The sequence below is a fragment of the Muntiacus reevesi genome, chromosome 5 (assembly GCF_963930625.1).
Source record: "Muntiacus reevesi chromosome 5, mMunRee1.1, whole genome shotgun sequence".
Classification (NCBI taxonomy): domain Eukaryota; kingdom Metazoa; phylum Chordata; class Mammalia; order Artiodactyla; family Cervidae; genus Muntiacus; species Muntiacus reevesi.
The window spans coordinates 106,348,003-106,371,363 of NC_089253.1; the positions used below are offsets into that span (position 1 = coordinate 106,348,003).

General features: G+C 38.1%; 1 protein-coding gene across 1 annotated transcript in view; it reads left to right on the forward strand.

The window, feature by feature from the left end:
- Positions 1-23,046, forward strand: part of TDRD5 (tudor domain containing 5) — a 78,047-nt gene extending 55,001 nt beyond the window's left edge. The window contains 7 exon segments of the mRNA XM_065936960.1: positions 4,409-4,609; positions 5,107-5,265; positions 9,479-9,643; positions 12,412-12,594; positions 13,332-13,472; positions 16,938-17,102; positions 22,718-23,046. Of these exon segments, the coding sequence (XP_065793032.1) occupies positions 4,409-4,609; positions 5,107-5,265; positions 9,479-9,643; positions 12,412-12,594; positions 13,332-13,472; positions 16,938-17,102; positions 22,718-23,011 (1,308 nt within the window). The 3' untranslated portion in view covers positions 23,012-23,046.
- Positions 23,047-23,361: the final 315 nt, after the last annotated feature.

Below are 23,361 nucleotides of genomic sequence, written 5' to 3' on the forward strand. Positions count from 1 at the left end.
TGACTGTTCAGTTGCTAAGTTGTGCATCACTCTTTGAGAGCCCAAGGACAGCAGCACACCAGGCTTCCCTGTCTTTCACTATCTCCGAGTGTGCTCAGATTCATGTCCATTGAGTCGGTGATGCTATTTAACCATTTCATCATCTGCCACCCTCTTCTCCTTTTGCCTTCAATATAGTTATTAGAACTATCTGCTAATGAAATTGAAGCTTACAAATTTACTCTTTAGGAAACAAAACTATATTATTGAGGTAACATTGATTTATAACATTATATGTTTCATGTGTACAACATTGTATTTCCACTTCTATATACATATACCCTACCACGTTCTCACTACCAAAAGTTTATTTTCCATCAGATGACCCAACCTCCTTTACCCATTTTGCCCACACCCTCTTCCTTCCCTGCTGATAACCATTACTCTGTTCTCCATATATATGTATTTATGTGTCTAGTTTGTTTATCATTTTGTTTTTGTTTGTTTATTAGTTTTTAAATACAAGAGTGTAATCATGTGATGTTTGTCTTTCTCCATCTGACTTGTTTTACTTAGCATAAAATGCTCAAGTTCAATCCATGTTGTTGCAAATGGTAAGGTAACAGCTTTGTTTTTTTTTATAGCTGAGCAGTATTTCATTATATTTATGTACCACATCTTCTTTATCCTTCTGTTGATGGGCACTTCACTTAATTCACATCTTGGCTATTGTAAATAATGCCAAAGAATGTGAGGGTGCAGATATATTTTCAGATTAGTGTTTTCATATTCTTTGGATAAATACCCAGAAGTGAAATAGCTAGATCATATAGTAGTTCTATACTTAATTTTTGGAGGTATCTCCATACCGTCTCTGTCTATCCACCAATTTACATTCTCACCAGTACTGTTTATGAGACTTCCCTTTTCTCCACATCAGTGCCAACACTTCTATCTCTTACCTTTTTGATAATTGCCATTCTTACAGTTGTAAGGTGCTGTCAGATTGTGGGTTTGATTTGCGTTTCCAGAATAATTAGTGCTGTTGAGCATCTTTTCATGTACCTGTTGGCCTTTTGCATGTTGTCTTTGGAAAATGTCTCTTCAGTTTCTTTACCCATTTTCAAACCAGACTGTTTTTGTTGTTGAGTTGTATGAGTTCTTTATGTGTTTTGGATATTAACCTCTTATCAGATATATCATTAGCAAAAATCTTCTCCTATTTGGTAGACAGTCTTGTTGTAGGGCTAGTTTCCTTTGCTGTGCAAAAGCTTTCTAGCTTGATGTAGTCCCTTTTATTTAGTTTTGCTTTTGTTTTCCTTGCCTGTGGAGACATATCTAAAGAGAGATTACTAAGACCGATGTCAAAGAGCATACTGCCTGTATTTTCTTCTAGGAGCTTTATTTAGTCTCAGGTCTTAGATTTAGTCTCAGGCTTCGCTGATAGCTCAGTTGATAATCTGCCTGCGATGCGGGAGACCTGGGTTTGATCCCTGGGTTGGGAAGATCCCCTGGAGAAGGGAAAGGCTACCCCCACTCCAGTATTCTGGCCTGGAGAATTCCAGAACTGTATAGTCCATAGCGTCACAAAGAGTCAGACACTACTGAGTGACTTTCACTTGCATTTACATCTTTAGTCCATTTTGAGTTAATTTGTGTGTATGGTGTGAGATAGTGGCCTATGCTCTAGTTGCAGTATGTGGGCTTCTCATTGCTGTGGCTTCTCTTGTTGCAGAGCATGGGCCCTAGGCTGCACAGGCTTCAGTGGTTGCATGAGGGCTCATTGTTGTGGCCCACAGGCATAGTTGCCCTTGAAGCATCTGGGATTTTCCTGGACCAGGGATCAAATCCATGTCCCCTGCATTGGCAGGTGGAGTCTTAACCACTGGACCACCAAGAAAGTCCTATTTGGTTCTTTCTTTCTTTTTTTTTTTAGTTTCAATCTCTTTGGTGAAATATTCCTTCTGTTCATTAATTTTATTCATGAGCTCATTAAACTGCCTTTCTCACAGCTCATTGAATTTCTTCACAACAGCTATCTTGAATTCTTTAACAGTTAAATTGAAGTATTCTATGACTTCGGTTTCTGGAGAATTGTCATTGTCTTTTTGTGGTACAGTGTCGCTGTGAGTCTTCGTGTTGTTTGATGAAGTGTTCCTGAGCTGGTTTTGATGACAGAGTAGGAGTTCGATTTCCTCTAGTAGGTGACGCAACCATTTAAGTTTTTGGTTTCTTTAACCTGAGCTTCCTCTGGTTTGAGAGTTGGCACTTTCCAGCCGCCACCTTCCCTGTAAGAGGTGTGGCTCCATGCCTTATTTGTCACTGCTTTTTGTGCCGCCAGGGTCTTTGCTGTCTTGCTTCTTCCATAGCCGCTGTTGTCATCTGGATTGTGGGCTCTTTCCTTGTGTTAGGGCTCCCCTTGAGGCACAGGACCTGCTGTGGGGAAAGCTGGTGAAGAGGGTGCAGGTGGGGTTGTGGGCCCCTTGGATGCTGGAGGGCCAGGGTCCCAGGCCCCACTGCTGCTCCTGCCTGAGGCCGTGGGTGCCAGGAGTGGTCAGGTGGCCTCAGTTGGGCGCACCGCCTTCCTTGTGGCTACCAGTTTCTCTGAAGCTGTGTGTTCCACTGCCTCATTCAGAGGGCCAGGTTGCCAGCATGGACTCTGCAGTTGCCCCGCTCCTCTGCATTTCAGCCCATCCCCTTTGGGCGTGCAGATGTGCGGAATTCTACAGTGCCCTGTTGTGCTAGGCAGAAGTACGTGTTTTGAGCTGTGGCTGTTTCACTGGATATAGATTGAAGCGGAGAGACAATGGTAGTCTTTACCACTCTACCACGTTTCTGAAGTCTGAAAACTGTGTTCTTCAGTTTTAATGTGTTTATGTGTCGATTTATTCTTATTTATCCTACTTTGTGGTTCATTGGAATTTTTATCTGTGCATTGTTAATTTTCATTAAATCTGGCTAATTCTTAGCCATTATCTCCTCAGTTACTATCTTTTCCCTATAGTCATATTTATAGCGCCCCCCCCCCCCGGTTTCTCTCTTTTTGTAGAACCATAATTAAAAATATGTTAAACCTTTTCAGTTTACCTTCCGTATCTTTTAACCTCTCTTCTGTAGTCTATATACATTTCTGTTTTCTGTATTGCATTCTGGGTAATTTTTCTAAATTATCTTCCATTTTACTAATTTTTAAAAAATTGATTTTTTTAATTGAGGGATAATTGCTTTACAGAATTTTGTTTTCTGTCAGACATTAAAACGAATCAGCCATAGGTGTTTATTTTTTATTTCTACCTAATCTGTTATTGAATACACATATTAGGGTTTTACTTTTGGTTATTATTACTCTATTTTTACTTTCTAATTCTAATATTATTATATTTTTACTTTCTAAAAGTTCTCTTGATTATTTAATTCTGCTAGATCGATTTTTAATACATTTCAGATCTCTGCAGAAGCTTTCAAGTTAATTTCATTTTTTGTTTGTTTTTACATGTAGTAAGTTTAGCTGTTTTGTAATTCCTCTGGAAATTCAGATATCTAAAGTTTCTGAGGTTTTGTATTAGTTATATTGTTATTTGTGATTCATTGTCTCTTTATATACTTTTTATCTTTGCCTATGTCCTGCTCATTGACTTTTTAAAAAATTTTCATAAAATTGGTTGGAATATAGATTGAGTTTGCCTGCCTCCAGAAAGATTTACATTCTCTTCTGCCAGGTACCTAGCAGTCTAGAACCATGTTAATTTAAATGAACAACCTGAAGATTTGTGTACCACCCAGTTGATGTGAAAATTGAGCTGCAAATCCATGTGAAGGCTAATTTATTTCTTTTTTTTTGCCTTAGTCTGAGCATGTATCCCTAGGGACTCAACTTAATAAACTCCTCTCCACTCCCTATCATGGGCTGATACTGGCTTGAATTTCTGTCCTCTGACCTGTAAAATCATTGAAACCAAAGTTCAGATTAGCCTGGATTAGCAGATAACCTTAAGACAAAAAGTTGCCATTTTCCCTTTAATTTTGGCCTGGTAATTTACTCTTTTGTTAGCTCTCTGATGCTTTTTGGACATGTTTTAAAAATATTTTATCTAAAAGTTTTAGTTTCTGTGGGAGGATTGGTCCAATAATCTAACCCAATCATTTCCAAACATGGAAGTTTTTCATCACATTAAGATAAGTTTTTCCCATAATCGCATTTTCATAATTTTTCCTTTATTCTACCTTTTATCATCCCCAAATCATAAATATCCTTGTGTTATTCTGATATTTTCTTTTTCTTTTTTTCTTTTTATTCTGATATTTTCATGGTTTGATTTTTTCACTAAAATCTTTAGTTCGTTAGGAATTCACTTGTAATTTGTGGTTTGGTTTTTATAATTGATGTTTGAAGCTATCATCTGAATCTCATATCTTGATTGTATTTCAGGAACATTGGACACCCAGAGCTATTTTGCAGTTCCAGAAGTTGTGTGGTTTGAAGCCATTAGTAGGGGTAGTGGATGAATATGTAGATGGGATCCTGAACATTTTCCTGTGTGATACGTCCTCAAATGAAGATGTCTATTTCCACCATGTTTTGAGGACAGAGGGTCATGCTATTGTATGCCGAGAAAATGTCCCTTCTAAGGTGGAGCAGTCTGAATGTATTTTGTAATGTATTTTGTTTAATCTCAACCCTTCAAGGTATAAGAGAATTTAATACAGAAGGTTATTTGATTGATTCTTTAAGAGACATCTGTGAGATACCTGGCTTACTGAATGCACAGCACTTCCTTAATTTTCACATGACCACAGAAAACTACATTTGGCTTATTGTCTCTTAGAATGTGAGTGCTTTTATTTTAAATAATGGAGGATTCTGTCTTACCCCCAAGTATTTGATTCTCTGAAGTTTTCTTAGAGAAGAGCAACACTTTCTTATTTTCTAATTATTGATAGCAGTGTCTACATCACCATTAATATTGGTGTTGATCATTTTTGTGGCTAGCAGGCACTATCAGTATGGGAAAAATTTTATTAAATTTTAGAAGATAATACATTTCCACAACATTTGAGGATTATGGAGTGCTGTTTCCATTTTTCTCTGAGAAACTAAACTCTTCCTCCTCCTCTTTATTATCCTAGGGTTTCAGAGACCTCAACCCTTTAGCTTTATACACTAAATCCAGTGTGACACCTGAAGACATTGTCCTGAAAGAGCTGGGCTATTCTTTACAGCAGCACTGTTTTAATGAAGACCGAGAGATCAGTCCGCAGTCAAAAGAGAGTGGCTTATATACCCTGGTAAGAGGTTTTTGCAAATATTGTCACATTCTTTTTATAATTGTTAATATTTAATGAGTACTTACTGTATGCCAAACACTATAAAAGGCACTTTAAATATATCATTTAATACTCATAAAATGCTTGTGATGTAGTGACTATGTGCTTAGTTGCTCAGTCATATCCGACTCTCTGCAACCCCATGGACTGTATCCCACCCAGCTCCTCTGTCCATGTGGATTCTCCAGGCAGGAATACTGGAGTGGGTTGCCATGCCCTCCTCCAGGGGATCTTCCCAACCCACAGATCAAACCCCGGTCTCCCTCATTGGAGGTGGATTCTTTACCATCTGAGCCACCAGGGAAGCCCAAGAATACTGGGGTGGGTAGCCTATCTCTTCTCCAGAGGATCTTCCCGACCCAGGAATTGAACCAGGGTCTCCTGCATTGCAGGTGGATTCTTTACTAGCTGAGCTAATCAGGGAAGTTGTAGTGACTATAATTACCTTATTTTAGCAATGAGGAAACTGAGGCATTTGCATGTTTGGAAGGGGAAGTTTGGAAACTACACGGTAATCTCAACAGTTACCTTGTTTCTCATAATCTGCTGGTTTAAACCTTGATTTCAGCCATGATTTTTCCTGTATAATTTCTCTCATATACTGAATTCTGCCACCACCTTGGTGCAGTTGTGACCTTACCTGCATGAATCCAAATGCTATTTTTTCTTCCCTCTGCACACTTGAGATGTTTTTGAAGTGTTCTCATTTCTAACTTTGCTGTAAACCTCATGGCAACTCCTACCCACAGTAATAACAATAATATTATTATGTATTATTCCATACCACAGTTCAGTTCAGTTGGTCAGTTGTGTCCAACACTTTGCAACCCCATGGACTGCAGAACACCAGGCTTCCCTGTCCATCACCAACTCCCAGAGTTTGCGAAAACTCATGTCCATTGAGTCAGTGATGCCATCCAACCATCTCATCCTCTGTCATCCCCTTCTCCTTCTGCCTTTAATCTTTCCCAGCATCAGAGTCTTTTCAAATGAGTCAGTTCTTCGCATCAGATGACCAGAGTATTGGAGTTTCAGCTTCAGCATCAGTCTTTTCAATGAATATTCAGGACTGATCTCCTTTAGGATGGACTGGTTGGATCTCCTTGCAGTCCAAGGGACTCTCAAGAGTCTTCTCCAACACCACAGTTCAAAAGCATCAATTCTTGGGCACTCATTTTTCTTTATGATCCAACTCTCACATCCATGCATGACTACTGGAAAAACCATAGCTTTGACTAGATGGACCTTTGTTGGCAAAGTTATGTCTCTGCTTTTTAATACACTGTCTAGGTTGGTCATAACTTTTCTTCCAAGGAGCAAGCGTCTTTTAATTTCGTGGCTGCAGTCACCATCTGCATTGATTTTGGAGCCCAAAAAAATAAAGTTTGTCACTGTTTCCACACCTATTTCCCATGAAATGATGGGACCAGATGCCGTGATCTTAGTTTTCTGAAGTTGAGATTTAACCCAACTTTTTCACTCTCCTCTTTCACTTTCATCAAGATGCTTTTTAGTTCTTCTTCGCCTTCTGCCATAAGGGTGGTGTCATCTGCATATCTGAGGTTATTGATAGTTCTCCCGGCAATCTTGATTCCAGCTTGTGCTTCCTCCAGCCCAGCGTTTCTCATGATGTACTCTACATATAAGTTAAATAAACAGGGTGACAATATACAGCCTTGGCGTACTCCTTTCCTGATTTGGAACCAGTCTGTTGTTCCATGTCCAGTTATAACTGTTGCTTATTGACCTGCATACAGATATCTCAGGAGACAGGTCAGGTGGTCTGGTATTCCCATCTCTTTCAGAATTTTCAGTTTCAGATCACAACAGTTTGTTGTGATCCACACAGTCAAAGGCTTTGGTATAGTCAATAAAGTAGAAGCAGATTTTTTTCTGGAACTCTCTTGCTTTTTCGATGATCCAGTGGATGTTGGCAATTTGATCTCTGGTTCCTCTGCCTTTTCTGAAACCAGCTTGAACATCTGGAAGTTCACGGTTCACATACTGTTAAAGCCTAGCTTGGAGAATTTTGAGCATTACTTTACTAGTGTGTGAGATGAGTGCAATTGTGCGGTATTTTGAGCATTCTTTGGCATTGCCTTTCTTTGGGATTGGAATGGAAACACCTTTTCCAGTCTTGTGGTCACTGCTGAGTTTTCCAAATTTGCTGGCATATTGAGTGCAGCACTTTCACAGCATTATCTTTCAGGATTTGAAATAGCTCAACTAAAGTTCCATCAGCTCCACTAGCTTTGTTGGTAGTGATGTTTCCTAAGGCCCACCTGACTTTGGACTCCAGGATGTCTGACTCTAGTTGAGTGATTGCACCGTCATGATAAAAAGATCACAGAGACACTTACTGGACTTGTACTGTGTGGCAGGCGCTGTTCTGAGTACTTGCATGTACTCGTTAATTTAATCTTCACAACCACTTTACCGGGTTGTTTCTTTAAGATCCCCATTTTAGATATATGTAAAGTGAAGCACATTAGTAAATAATAAGTTAAATGACTTTTCAACAAATGAGCAAATAAATAGACATGTCTTCGAAGTCTCTCATATTCCTTATGGCAATAAGTATTGAGCTAAAAATATAGGTTGGGCTCAGTTTGAGAGTCCCCAAATTTATTTTTTCCGGACACAACAAAGCTTTTTTCTTTGAGTAAAATGTGAAAATATTGTTTTGTAAGTATGTTTTATATATCTGACCTTTTAAATTATAAGGATAATGTTATTTTGTTAGTGGACTTGCATTTTTAGAAAAGATAAAAAGGAAAGGCTATTTTGCTGTACCCCTGAAACTAACACAACCTTGTAAATCAATTATATTTCAATAAAATTTTTTTTCAAAAGAGCATTTGACTACTGGGAGATTAACCTACTCCGAAAAATGTGTATGAATGTTTACTGCTGCACGTTTAAAGCAATATCAATGTTTTAGATTTCATTTTAGTTTAAAGCTAGTTAAAATTAATTGGGCTTGTTTAACCTGTCAAACTTTCTGAAATCTGAATTTTTGTTAATCCTTATTACTTGATTAGAACAGTTATGTTTCCTGATTCTTAAATAGGGAATTGAATTTTCAGCCTTAAGAGTTTTTAGAATATCTTATCATCACTGTGTTGATGTCTTTAATCATAGTTCAGTCCTGAAAATGAAAAAAGGCCATCTTTTCTGCAAAGTGATAAGGCCTAAAGCTTCTCTATTGTACCCCAGCCTGTATTTTAATATATCAAGACTCCCACATGCTACATACACACACAAACCTACCTCTATACACCTTGTTGTTGTTTAGTCACTAAGTTGTATCCAATTCTTCTGTGACCCCGTGGACTATAGCCCACCAGGCTCTTCTCTGTCCATGGGATTCTCCAGGCAAGAATACTGGAATGGGTCGCCATTTCTTTCTCCAGGAGATCTTCCCAACCCAGGGATCAAACCCGTGTCTCCTGCATTGGCAGACGGATTCCTTACCGCTGAGCCAGCAGGGAAGCCCCTCCATACATCTGATTCCCTCTAATCCTTGCTTTTCTTTTAGGCATCCTAACAGTTTGATTTATCTCCTTTATTACATGTTCTCAGACATCTTCCTCCTCCAGTATTGTTTTGGTCAGTGTGACATCTCTGTGTTGGCTCTACACGGAAGGTTGTGCTGTGATTATCTGATTGTGTATCTTCATGCTATATTTGAGCTCTTAGAGCTGGGCCCCTGTTGCATTCATCTTTATACCCACAGAGCTACGCTGTACACATTACATAATATGTGCTCAATGATTGTTAACCTGTGCATGCGTCCTCAGTCATGTCCAACTCTTTGCGACCCAATGGACTGTAGCCACAGGCTCCTCTGTCCATGGGATTCTCCAGGCAAAAATACTGGAGTGGTTTGCCATTTCCTCTTCCAGGGGATCTTCTTGACCCTGGATTGAACCCGTGTCTCTTATGTCTCCTGCATTGGCAGGCAGATTCTTTACCACTGCACCCCCTGGGAACCCCTTGGCCTGAAATAATTTAACAAGATGGAAATGCCTAGGGTCAGTGCATAAAGTTAGAAAATAATGTTGCATATGCATGAACCATAGTGAAAAATTGCCCCCAGAATTTATAGGTGTGTAAATTTTGGAAACAGCATTACTATAGAAAATAAAATAATTTCTCTTTTTTTATCTACTAGCAAGATATTAATGATGAAAAGACTTTCAGTCACCTTAGATCAGTCACCTCAGAGGAGCCATTAAAGGATTCTAAATTAAATTCTTTGAAAATACAAGATAAGAGCTCTGAAGAAGATTCAAAGTGGTCCATCCCAGAGCTAAAGGATCTGAAAGAAGAAAATGAGGTAGGAGAAGGGGATATAGCTTTTTTAAAAATGTAATTAATAAATTCATAAGTGAAGGAGACTGAAGTAAAATAGCTCTTTATGCCGTATTCATTGTGGTGCCATCAGAGCATCTCCCACAGATGAATTATAAACTCTTCAGCGATCACCAAGACCAAAGTTTCAGCAATGTAGCCTCGATCAGAAAAAAGAAAAGCCATTATCTGACTCCTGGGCAATTTTGAAGAATTATGCTGTGATTAGAAAGTAGTATTGAGAAATAGTATTAGGAAGATCCATCAAGAAAAATGTTTGACAGCTCTCTTTGGAGGACATATTTTAATCAAAAGTCCATGTGCTCACAGCTTTTTTCTTTTTTTTTTTTCCAAAAAAAATAAGAAAAAATCGAATGTTTATGTACGCACAGCTTAGAGTTCCCCATAACCCCTCTCCCTTCATTTCGTATTTCACAGAGCAACCATTTTCATTTCTTTTAATGTCTTCTTTTGGATTTTGTCTCTATTTCTTTCATTAAATAGCATGCTTATATTGTTATTTCCTTATTTTTCAGTTTTACATATGTATGGCCTTCCCAGCATGAGAGATGAAGGTTTAGTTCTCTTTCATCTCTTGTCCCCCACCCCAGACAAAAATATCCTTTCTGTTCTCTCATCATCTTACTAATATATCAAACTTTCTATTAGGTCACCACTCATTCAATATTTTGTTATTGTGACTCTGTAAATGCTATATACAGTTAAGTAATATGTGATGTCAGGTTTTCCTTTCCTGCATAACTTTTATTTTCTCTGGTGTTAATACTTCTTTCTAAGTGAATATAAATAAGCAATTGACTTTGTACTCAGGGTACTGTCCTATCAATTTTAATACATGTATAGATTTATGTAACCACCACCATAATCAGGATGCAGAATGGTTCCATCATCTGAAAAAACTCCCTGATGCTACTCCTTTGTAATCACATCTCCCCAAATCCCTAATCCTAGCAAGCCTTTCTGTTTTCTGTCTCCATAATTTTACCTTTTCAGTACTGTCACTTAAGTGGAATCATGTGCTATGTAACTTCCCAATAGAAACTTCTTTGATTCAGCATAGTACCTTCATTTAAATCATTGCATGTATCAATAGTTCATTTCTGTTGATGATGAGTAGTATGGTATGGATATACCACAGTTTGTATATCCATGCATCCATTGAAAGACATTATGGTTATTTAGTGTATGAATTGATCTTCTATATTTTGGTATGAATGGATCTTCTATCAATATTCATGTACAGGCTTTTTAATAAACATAATCAAGAGTCGGATTGCTGGTTCATGTGGTAAATGTATGCCAGATTTTTACACACTGGCTGTACCATTTTGCATTCCTATCAGCAGTATATGAGTTCCAGTTGTTCCATATCTTATCAGCACTTGATGTTGTCAGGAATTTTTATTTTTAACCATTTTCATAGGTGTGCAATAGTAGTACCACAGTGTGGTTTTAATCTGCGTTTCCCTAATGACTGTGATACTGACCATCTTATCATATGCTTATTTGCCATCCACATGTATTTCTTGGTTAAATGCCAGTTAAAGTCTCTTGCCCGTTTTTTGAATGAGTTGTTTGTTTTCTTACTATTGGGTTTTGAGTATTCTTGATATGTTCTGGATATGTTCCGGATAGCCCTTTGTCGGATTTGTGATTTTCAAATAGTTTCTCCCACTTGTAGCTTCATTCTCTTAATGGTGTCTTCCATATAGGAAAGGTTTTTAATTTTGACAAAGTACATTTTTTTTTCTTTTATGTACTGTGTTTTCAGTTTCAAAACATCTTGATTTAATTTTAGTATAAGGGGTGAGATTTAGGTTAAGGTTATGGATGTTCAGTGGTTTTAGTGTTATTTGTTGGAAAGACTATGCTTTATTGAATTTTAAAGTATTTTTTGACATCATATTTTATATCTTTTTGTTTTATGTATCTCTTAACTACTTATTGTAGATATAGACAATTTTACTTTTAACTTTCCTTTATAAGTAGTTGTTATAAGTTATTCTTAGCTTTATAAGTAGTTCATCTATTACCTTTCCTATATGTTTGCTTTTACCATTGAGATTTTTCTTATAATTTTTATATGTCGTTGTGATCTTTTCTACTTTAAGAAGTCCCTTTAACATTTCTTGCAAAACTGACCAGTGTGATGCCTCACTGTAGTTTTTGATTTGCGTTTCTCTAATAGTGAGCAATGTTGAACATCTTTTCTTGTGTTTATTAGCCATACGTCTTGTCTTTTTTGGAGAAATGTCTGTTTAGGTCTTCTGCACCCTTTTTGATTGGATTGTTTGTTTTTCTGGTATTGAGCCTCATGAGCTGACATTAAATGAGTTGCTCTTGTTTTCATTCTCACTTTATACCCTCAATTCCAAAAAACTTCATAGTAGTAGTTCCTGAACTTTTGCAATATTTATGGTATAAGTTGGGTTGCTTCTCAGGTTTTCCTCCTGAAAGCTCAGGATTACACTTTCTCAGGACTACTTAATAAGTTGTACCTTGTCTGATTTCCTGTATTCAGAACATAGGTGATGTTTTCCCCTCTTATTTCTCTTTGACTATAAGTTTATACCTTGAATCTATTTTATTTTGGTGCTATGTCAGAAGGGGAGAGCATAATGAATTGCATATTCAAACTGCCATCTTTACCCAGAGTCAGGAAAAATTGTAAACCTAAATATCAAAATGTATTCATATAGGAACAATAAATTAAGGTTTCTCTTTGTTGCCTAGGATGAGATCCCCACTGGAATGCCTTGCCTGGAGTCAGTAACCATAGGTGATGATATTTGGGATGAGAACTGGTTACCTTTGCAGGCTAAAATGGGAAAAGAAAGTGATGCTGCCTCTCACTTATTTACCTCAAGCCTTGGTGGAAAGAAACCATATTCATCACGTAAAGAATTGCCACAGAAGGTTAGATCCTTGGAAAAACATAAAGAAAATCATTACTGTTAATGTAATTATCCAAGCCTCAGAAAAGCTGTACATTCTGCATTTCATGAGGATTTCTCAGACAGTAATTCAGAGGAATGCATTTCCTGGTCCCTTCCTCCCTGCAGAGAAGACAGTGTTAGGGATGGAGACAGGATGAAACAGGGGAGAATAAACCATGGACATATTGTGTCTATCTACCCTATCAGTCATTATGATTTTTGTTTTATTGTTGGCACCTAGTCAGGGTCTTAGAAACTAAAAATAAAGTGTTTTCCCTAATTTAATTTTTGTTGCTTTAACCTTACAATGTCTGGATCTGAGTATATTTACTAATATTGGGCCCTATATATTTAAATTTTAATTTATATCCCCCTGGCTACCAGAAAGAAGATACATCAACACCTAAGTTTCTACTTGTTATTTGTGCCATTTTAATACTGAATGATTAGAAAAAAAACTAGCCATGAAGAATGTATTAAAGATGATACTACAAACACTTTTATGAGATCTGTGTATTCAAAGGAATTCAGTGTGTTGGGTGTGGACCAGTAAAGCAAGAGGGAAAACTCACATTGATAAGAAAGTTAATAAATATCTTTTCTTGTTTAGTTAGCATACACTTCCTCTTTGCCTTTGCCTTGCCTAGGTTATCCTCCATATGAATCACGTGGCACTATATCTCGGTTTAGTATTGCAGTATTTTTTTTTCTCTGTAGGATTGGTGTTTTTCTACACCCAAAGATATATGGGATGATTCATGGCAGCCTTCAGGCCTTGTGAATGGAATGAAAGAAGTTCAAATACCAGAAGGACTGGGTGGTCAAGAAAAACATATTGACACAACCAGGATTCAGAAGGTAAGTGTCTAATGAGTGTTACTGTGACAAGGTTTTTTTGAGGAAGTGCTTTCAGTTTTAGAAGGTGAGATTCTGGTGAATGATCTTAGCATTTGGTAGAATACATATATGTAAAAATGTATGTTTATTTAAAAATTAATTTCAGTTATCTTACTATAGTTATTCATAGAAAATTCTGAGCGTAGAATTAGAAGATTGATGAAACATTAGGGATAGATAAAAACAGTTATTTTCACTTAGCCATACATTTTAAGTTCTGTAGCTGCCTAATCATCTAGGCTAGTTTTTTCTATTTTGTTGCTTTAATTTAGTAGAAAGCACTAACCCTGGAATAAAATCCATTTGTTTTGTGTTTCTCAAATATATTACGAGCATCCTGAAAATAGAAGGACAATTTGTGTGAATCATGAAATTTGGCTAATGGTCTCTGTACTTTTGTGCAGTACACTGAAAATGAAGGACATCATGTCTAGACTTGTTAAAAAAGAGTTGTGGAAGATGAACCTTCTGAGTGATGTATTTTCTGCAGAATGTGATTACTTTGCATGAGATTATTGATAAAGTATGCTGTATCACATAAAACAGTCTGTTCCGTAAATGTAGGTTTCTTAAAGCACAGATCTAGTTTTAAGATAAAGTTTTTTGCTTTGTTTATTCATGCATCAGCTGATGGACATTTGAGTTATTTCTGCTTTGCTGCTGTTATGAATAATGATGATGTGACGTGTGTGTATGTGTTTCTGTGTGGACGTATGTTTTTAGTTTTCTTAGGTATATACCCGGGAGTTGAATTACTAGGTTCTGTGGTAATAAATTTAGCCCCTCCCACCCCCCGCACCCCCCACCCCCCACCCCCCGGTGGCTCAGCAGTAAAGAATACACCTGCAGTGTAGGAGACACAGGAGATGTGGGTTTGATCCCTGGGTTGGGAAGATCCTCTGGAGAGAGGAATGGCTATCCCCCTCCAGTATTCTTGCCTGGGAAATTCCATGGACAGAGGAGCCTGGTGGGCTACTGTTCATAGGGTCATGAAGAGTAGGACATGACTAAAGTGACTAAGCATACATACACACACGTGGTAACTCTATGTTAGTATTTTGAGGAACTGCCAGACTGTTCTAAGCAGTTGCACCATTTTATATTCCACCAGCAATCTAAGAGTGTTCCAATTTGGTCCACATCTTTGCCGGCACTTGTTATTATCTAATTTTTAAAATTATAGCCATCCTAGTGGGCATGAAGTTTTATGTTATTGTGGTTTGGGGCTGTGCTTTTGATTACGTATGTTAATGTTTTATAAATCATGAACATATTTCTTGAAAGTTGCCACTAACCTCTGGTCCCGTAAGGGTATATTTTCAGACAACCATTAAGGAGGCTTTGATTGATAACTACAGAGCGAGAATCTGGCAGAGCAATGCTTCTTGAACTACACTGTTCATAGCGATCACCTGAGAATCTTGTGAGACTGCAGATTTTGATTGAGCAGAACTGGGCTGGGGACTAAAGTTCTCCATGTCTTAGAAGCTTCCAGGTGATGCTAACGCTACTTGGTGGTGAATCACACTTTGAACAGCAATGCTCTAAACTGCTGTGTGGAGGAAGAGACTCTTAACTTTTCACTTACGTGCTTAAACTGCCCACAGGTACTTGCTTTCATAGTGGCATACAAATTTAGTAGGCATTCACCTATGTTCTTTTCTTTTTTTCAGAGTGAAAAACTGTCAGAATGCATCTTAAATGTGTTTTAGCAATTTGTCTTTCTTCAAAATCATATTTCTCAGGAAAGGAAAAAGATGCAGCTTTTAGAAAATCATTTCTGATTTTGACTGAAGGGAATGGTAACCACTCCAGTATTCTTGCCTGGAGAATTCCATGGATAGAGGAGCCTGGTGGGCTACAGTCCATGGGGTTGCAAAGACTTGGACAAGACTGAGCAACTAACACATACTTTCACATACTGCTAAAAGTAGGCAGCAGGGTTTAGTGTAAAAAACACTTGCCTGGGAATTCTATAATTTAGAGCTTAAGCTTTACCACAAGTTTGAGCAAGTTGCCTTTTGGGGCCTTAAGGTATCCATCTGCAAAAACTGATTTTGAGTAATGATCTTTCCAGTCATAAAATCTTATCATATTAATGTTTACTTACCTAATTATCATCGAAGCTTCATCTTAAGAGAGAGTAAACTTAATGGGTATCTAAAGCCCACACATAAAGTTGCATAAATTAATCAAAAAATTGAATCCAGGTCTTTGCTTTCCTGAAGTAGCATATTAAATGGTAAGGTAGCTATGTGGGCTTTTAGAGATTTCACTTTTGCAGCCCCAAAAAAGAAGCACAGCCATTTGTATATAATGTAATTATATAAGCCATATCCTTTGCCAGCCATGTTTAAAAATGAACAAGGTTTTTTGTCATGGAAGAGAAAAGGAAAGCCAACTGATAATTGAATGTCTTAACACACAGTCTAAACACACAAAGCTACATTTTCTATTCGTATAATTTTTGTTTCAGTTTACTCTAGGCAGATCCCTGGCCCTAAGCCACTTATGTGGGTTTATTATGGCAGCTCCTAGTGTGGCCCAGCTAGTTATGTTAATGCCAGTTAGAAGGTAAATGCTCTGAGTCACCCTGGGCTGTAACTATTTCAGCAATGCTCTGTCGGAAGATGTAGGATCCATTGATTAAAACTTGGCGATTTACTTTAGCACAAATTGAGGCTTTGTTTGGGAATTCCATCTTTTCCTCTCAAACCTTGGTTCTTGGTACTCCATTTTGTCACTTCTCCTCAGGAGCCTTCCTTTAAAGCCGATGTGTTCTCCTAGCGTGTTGTTGACGCTGCAGACGCAGTTAATGCCTCCTTCACGGGCACCTACAGGCCAGGTTCTGTTTCCCTAGCTGAGAATCATGAGCTCTTTGGAGACAGGGGTCGTATGTACTGGGAGGTGGTGTGATGGAGCAGAGAGTGCATAGGCGAGCCTGAATTTGGATCTCTGCCTTGTCCCTTACTGGTTGACACTGGGTAACTTGCTCCATCTCTTGCGAAAAGCTTTCTGCTAAGTGAAAGAAGCCATAATACAGAAGACACAATGACACCTAACCTAGAACAATGTTTTGATGTTTCGGTGAAGAAACGTGCTACCAGCCTGGCACTGTGCCTGACAATGAGCGCTCACTGAGTGTTATTTCTCTCCTTCCCTGCCATTTTTCCCTGGCTGGCATAGCAGTCCTGAGTACCATGTTTGCTCATAATATGTGTTCAATAAACACTTCTTAAATTAATGGTCCTTCAGTTAGAGAAGGACTTGTTTTCCAGAGAGTATCTAGATTCTTAAAAGTAGGGAGTTTTATTTATGATACAAAAATATTCTTTTGTATATAAATGAGGAAACAAAATAGACAGTTCTTACTGTTAAATTAACAGTAACTTTTCATGCTTTTGCCCCATTTCCCCCATTCTGTAGCAACCAAATGTAGAGAGTGTCTCAGATTCTCCCGTGTTGCCCAAACTGGAGGAGTTCTACATCTCTCTTATCCAGTCACAGCAGTCAGCAGAAAGCAGCCAGTTTGAGCCTAGCAACATTCAGACTCCGCCAAAGCAAATGCAGCTGTCCTCAAGTCCTTCATTGGTCAATTCTGGGCCAGGTAGGTTGACAGTTGACAGATGCAGTGGTTTGCCGTGTTGCTGAAAACTTATATCTTTTTCAGAACATAACTTGAAAAATTACAAATGTTAGCATTTGTCTCAAATCCTCGTGTTATTTTTGGACTTAGTTCTTCCTTTTCACTTTGCCACTCTTCTTTTTTTCTGCGGTTTGGGGAGATGGTCAGGTTTATGCACCTTAAAGTTTGCCAGTTTTTAAGTAGGAAATTCTGTGAGTTCTGACAGAAGTGTACAGTCCTGTAGGCAGCGCTACAATTATGATAATAGAACATTTTTGTCAGTCTGAAAGGCTTCATGTGTCTTTGTAGTCATTCTCTCTTCTTGTTGGCTTCTGGCATATTACTTTCTCTTTTCTAGAATTTCATATAAAGGAAATCACAGTATGTAGTTTTTATGGCTGAGTTCTTTCATTTAGCACAGTGTTCTAGAGATTCATCTATGTTGTTGCCAATGTCTAATGCTTTTTCTTATTTATTGCTGAGTAGTACACAATAGTATGGACATACGACAGTTTGTTTATCTGTTCACCAGATGATGGGTTATTTCCAGATTTGGGTCATGAGCAAAACCGCTGTGAATGTTCAGCTCTTTGTGTAGACATGTATTTTTTATTTCTATTCATTAAGTACCTAGGAATGGAATTGCTGGGTCACATGCTGACTGCCTGTTTAGCTTTTTAAGAACTGTCAAAATATTTTCCAAAGTGACTGTGCCATTTGGTATTTCACATCAGCAATGTACTTGATTGTTGATTGCTTTGTATTCATGCCAACATACCATATCTCCAATCTTTTAAATTTTCCCATTTTAGTGGGCATGTAGTGGAATCTTATTGCGGTTTTAATTTATACTTCCCTGTTTACCAGTGATGTTGACTGTGTTTTCCTGTGTCTATGTGCCATTTGAATTACCTGTTCAAGTATTTGTGTATTTCTATTGGATTATGTTTTTATTGGCTTGTAAAAATTCTTCATTCTGTACACAAAGCCTTTGTCAGATGCTTATATTGCAAATATTTCCAGGTATATGGCCTGCGTTTTCATTTCCTAAACAGTGTTCTTGGAAGAGCAAGTTTTCCTTTTGATAAAATCAGATTTGTTAAATGTTTTTTCTTTATGCTTTGAACTTTTTGTGTCCTATTTAGAAATCTTTCCTAACTCAAATAATTAACTTTCTCTTACATTTTCTTATAAAAGTTCTATAGTTTTAGGTCTTAGATTAGGTCTGTGATCCAGTTGTTAATTTTTGTGTGTGGTGTAAGGATCAGTGTTTATTTTGATTACATATAAGTATTCAGTTGTTCCAGTATGATTTATTGAAAAGGCAGTTCTTGCTCCATTTAACTGCCTTGATGTCTTTGGCAAGAGCAAATAAGTTGTGTATGTGAGGGTCTTTTTCCTGACTTTAATTATGTTCTCCTGCGATTAGGTCAGCCTTTATACCCCTGTCTTGATTTCTGTGGCTTTATAATAAGTCTTGAAATCATACAGATTTGTTCGTTGTTTTTTTTTTTAATTGTTTTGACTATTCCAGGTCATTTTCCATATGAATTTTAGGATTAACTTAATTTCTACAGAAAGGCTGCTAAAATCTTTATTGAGATTAAAAAAAAATCTCTAGATTAATTTGGGGAGAAGTGACATGTTAACAGTATTGAGTTTTCTTCTCTCTGAGCATAATATAACCTTTTCTTGTTCTGTGCTTAATATGTTCTTTTCCTGTCTGGTGTATTTTTCATCTCAGAAGTTCAATTTATAATCTCTAGGGATTTTTTTTTTTTAATCTTCCCTCTTTCTCTTCAGTGTACTCATCATTCACTTTTTGAATACTTTGAGTGTTCTTGTGACAGATGTTTTAATACCCTTATCTTGTCATTCAAGCATATGTATCATTTCTGCATTCTGTCATCTGTCGTTTCTGAACTGGCTTCTACTAAATGGTTTTTCTCTTGATTACAAGTCATATTTTTCTGCTTTTTTGCACATCTGATGGTTTTTTATTGGATGGCAGGTACCAAATTACACATTGTTGTTTTTGTTGTTGTTTCTTTTTTTCATTTATTTTTTTTAGTTGGAGGCTAATTACTTTACAATATTGTAGTGGTTTTTGCCATACATTGACATGAGTCAGTCATGGATTTACATGTGTTCCTCATCCCAATCCCCCCTCCCGCCTCCCTCCCCATCCCATCCCTCTGGGTCTTCCCAGTGCACCAGCCCGGAGCACTTGTCTCATGCATCCAACTTGGGCTGGTGGTCTGTTTCACCCTTGATAGTATACTTGTTTCAATGCTATTCTCTCAGAACATTCCACCCTCGCCTTCTCCCACAGAGTCCAAAAGTCTGTTCTGTACATCTGTGTGTCTTTTTCTGTTTTGCATATTGGGTTATTGTTACCATCTTTTTAAATTCCATATATATGTGTTAGTATACTGTATTGGTCTTTATCTTTCTGGCTTACTTCACTCTGTATAATGGGCTCCAGTTTCACCCATCTCATTAGAACTGATTCAAATGAATTCTTTTTAATGGCTGAGTAATATTCCATGGTGTATATGTACCACAGCTTCCTTATCCATTCGTCTGCTGATGGGCATCTAGGTTGCTTCCATGTCCTGGCTATTATAAACAGTGCTGCGATGAACATTGGGGTGCATGTGTCTCTTTCAGATCTGGTTTCCTCGGTGTGTATGCCCAGAAGTGGTATTGCTGGGTCATATGGCAGTTCTATTTCCAGTTTTTTAAGGAATCTCCACACTGTTTTCCATAGTGGCTGTACTAGTTTGCATTCCCACCAACAGTGTAAGAGGGTTCCCTTTTCTCCACACCCTCTCCAGCATTTATTGCTTGTAGACTTTTGGATAGCAGCCATCCTGACTGGCGTGTAATGGTACCTCGTTGTGGTCTTGATTTGCATTTCTCTGATAATGAGTGATGTTGAGCATCTTTTCATATGTTTGTAAGCCATCTATATGTCTTCTTTGGTGAAATGTCTGTTTAGTTCTTTGGCCCATTTTTTGATTGGGTCATTTATTTTTCTGGAATTGAGCTGCAGGAGCTGATTGTATATTTTTGAGATTAATCCTTTGTCTATTGCTTCGTTTGCTATTATTTTCTCCCATCCTGAGGGCTGTCTTTTCACCTTGCTTATAGTTTCCTTTGTTGTGCAAAAACTTTTAAGTTTAATTACGTCCCATTTGTTTATTTTTGCTTTTATTTCCAATATTCTGGGAGGTGGGTCATAGAGGATCCTGCTGTGATTTATGTCAGAGAGTGTTTTCCCTGTGTTCTCCTCTAGGAGTTTTATAGTTTCTGGTCTTACATTTAGATCTTTATCCATTTTGAGTTTATTTTTGCAAATTATACATTGTTGACTGAATGACTGAATCTCTTTTTCTTCTCTCTTTCCTTCCTTTCTTCCCTCCCTCCCTGCTGTCTATATAGTATCTGTCTATCAATTGTTTGGGGGTAATTAAATTATCTGAAATTGATTATTTCTGCATTTATTTTAGATTTCATTTGTCTGATTAGAAAAGCCTTTAGTCTGTCAGCCCTGATAGGCAGTACCTTTCTGAAGGCATTGATGGGACTCGATGTCCTACAGGTATCTTTACACTGTAGCTAGTGGGAACACAGACTGTTTTGCCGCAACATAAACTGCAGTGATTGTTCTGCCTACTCCTTTCAGATAGGTTTTCTCCCTGGCCTTGGTGGTTTTCTCACAGGCATGAGCCAGGTCACTCCCGAGCCTGAGCCTCAAAGGGACCTCTCTGCAGGTCTCCAGCTGCTTCTCTGCCTATAGCTAGCTGCTTTTTCGCTTGTACTTTCCCCACTAATCCCAGACACCTTTGTTGTTTAGTCACTCACTCGTGTCCGATCTTTGCGACCCCGTGGACTGTAGTCCTCCAGGCTCCTCTGTCCTTGGCCTTCTTGAATTCCAAGCTCTGTCTTCTCATTGCAGTGAGACCTCCAGGCTCAGTGTGGACTCACCCTCCTTGTACTTCAGCCTGGGCTTTATCTTGGCCGTGAACTCAGGCACTTGTAAAGCTTACTCCATTTGTTTCCCATTTCTCAGGGATTGCTGTCACGTAAGCTTGTTGGTCAACGTCTGAGAGCTGTTGTTTTATTTATTTTGTCCAGTTTTCTAGTTGTTTAAAGCAAGAGAGATTGTATTTCAGTCCTGGTTTAATTAGCATCATGTCTGGAAGCTAAAGTTTTGTTGCAGTCCTAAATTCTTTCATGTGTCCCTGCTTTCATATTTTTATAACTTTTAAAATCTGAACTCATAAATGGCTCCATATAAAACCCATTATTTTACTAGGACTCACCATCTCTTTTCCACTCCAGTGGGTATTAATGATAGTCTTGTGTTCAGAGTTTTACTTTTGAGAATATCTTGTCAAATTCTCCTTAATTTATCACAAATGTATGGCACATATATCACACGCCTAGTGCACTAGATGCTAAAGATAGAAAGATGGATAGGATATTGGATTGTACCTGATTTTTCTGAGGTTTTTTTTTTGAAGTCTGTAATTTTAGGGTCTAGAGCAATGCTTTTCAGAATGTAGTCAGCATACCAGTACTTGTCTATGAAGCATTTGTGATGATGGACAACACAGTAGCACTTTGCTTAGCTTACCTAGAGTTTTTTCCCTAAAGCAGGACTTTCTTGAAGGAAGCAGTCAGTGTGTTGGCTTAGGTGCTGGCACCAGCTCCTCCCATTGTAGGCAGGTAAGAAACAATTCATAGACCAGCTCCTTCAGTAGCTCTGGTCCAGAGTACACACACAAGGTGCCTCGTATCCTCTTCTTTGCTCTTAGGAACTCTTGGCATTGGAATTCCCAGCAATTTATCTCATGGAAAACACCCTTCTAAGTTAAACTAATCCCCAAGGAATTCTTTTCATGGCTGATAACTGGTTTTTGGAATTTCTTAGCAAACACAGTCTTGTTCAGTTTTGTTTTTAACACAGGCAGATGTGGAATTGGAATGACTTTGGCAATAGAGAAGCCTATGGGACACTATTTTGCTCACTGCTGAAAGGAAGTAGGAGAGCTTAAGGATTCTTTCCTGGAATTGGAATTATATCCAGTTTATTTTTATGATGTCCTAGAAAGAGATCTCCCTTTCCTTGTTCACAAATACCTGTTTTTCCTCTCATCTTTGACCTCACTCTGACCTTCCTCATCCTTTGACCTCACCCTGACAAGAATTTATCTTGATGCATGATCCCCCATCCTCATTTCCTTTCCATTTGTTGACTGGTTTCTGAGCTTCATTCTCTCTTGATTTGCCGTTGGTAATTTCACCACCTAACCATATTTGGGGTTTCCTTGTGACTCAGTGGTAAAGAGTCTGCCTGCCAATGCAGGAGACGTGGGTTCAATTCCTGGGTCAGAAAGGTCCCCTGGAGAAGGAAATGGCTACCCTCTCCTGGAAAATAACTTGACAAAGGAGCCTGGCAGGTTACAGTTCATGGCATTGCAAAAGAGTCAGATGACTTAGCAATTCAACAATGACAACAACAACAAATCATAAGATCATTGTAACAGATGTTAGTAAAGATGTAGACTGGGAGAGTGTGAGGACCTCCTGAAAAGACCTTTGTTTTCTTTCTTTTTCAGTGGAAGGCTCCCCAAAGAGCCTAGAGAATGAAGATTTTTCTAGTAGCTCTGCTATTACAGTGTTCAAAGATACAAGTCAGGGAGCCGTGGACCAGCTCTCTTTGATTTTGTCTCCCGAGCACCAGATTTCCCAGAAGCTCTACATTCCTCGAAGCACAGCCACTGCTGCTTTAGGAGCTGCCGCAAGGCTCGCCACATCCAAGAGCCTCCTGCACTGGTACCCCAGTGTGAAAAAGATGGAGACATGAGGGCAGTGGGGAGGGAAAAATCAACCAGAGGCTTAGGGCGTGGTGACTTCCCAAGCCAAACCTAGAAGGAGGTATTGAGACAAAAACAGTATTTTGTTGACAAAGTTTCTAGACAAAGTTGATGCCTTTGTCTTTCTGTGAAACCCTTTGTTAGATTTATTATGCTCACAGTCCCCTTTGTTGTGTAAGTATTGATTTCTAACATTCATTATCATTTTCATGGATAATGTTTATTTTTCTCAGAGTTTTGTTCACCTTTGTTCAATGTAGAAGTTTAAAGGACTTTTTAGTTTCTGTGTTTCTATAAATGTTTTTCTTGTATATATCATGACTGATAAATGTAATCTGAA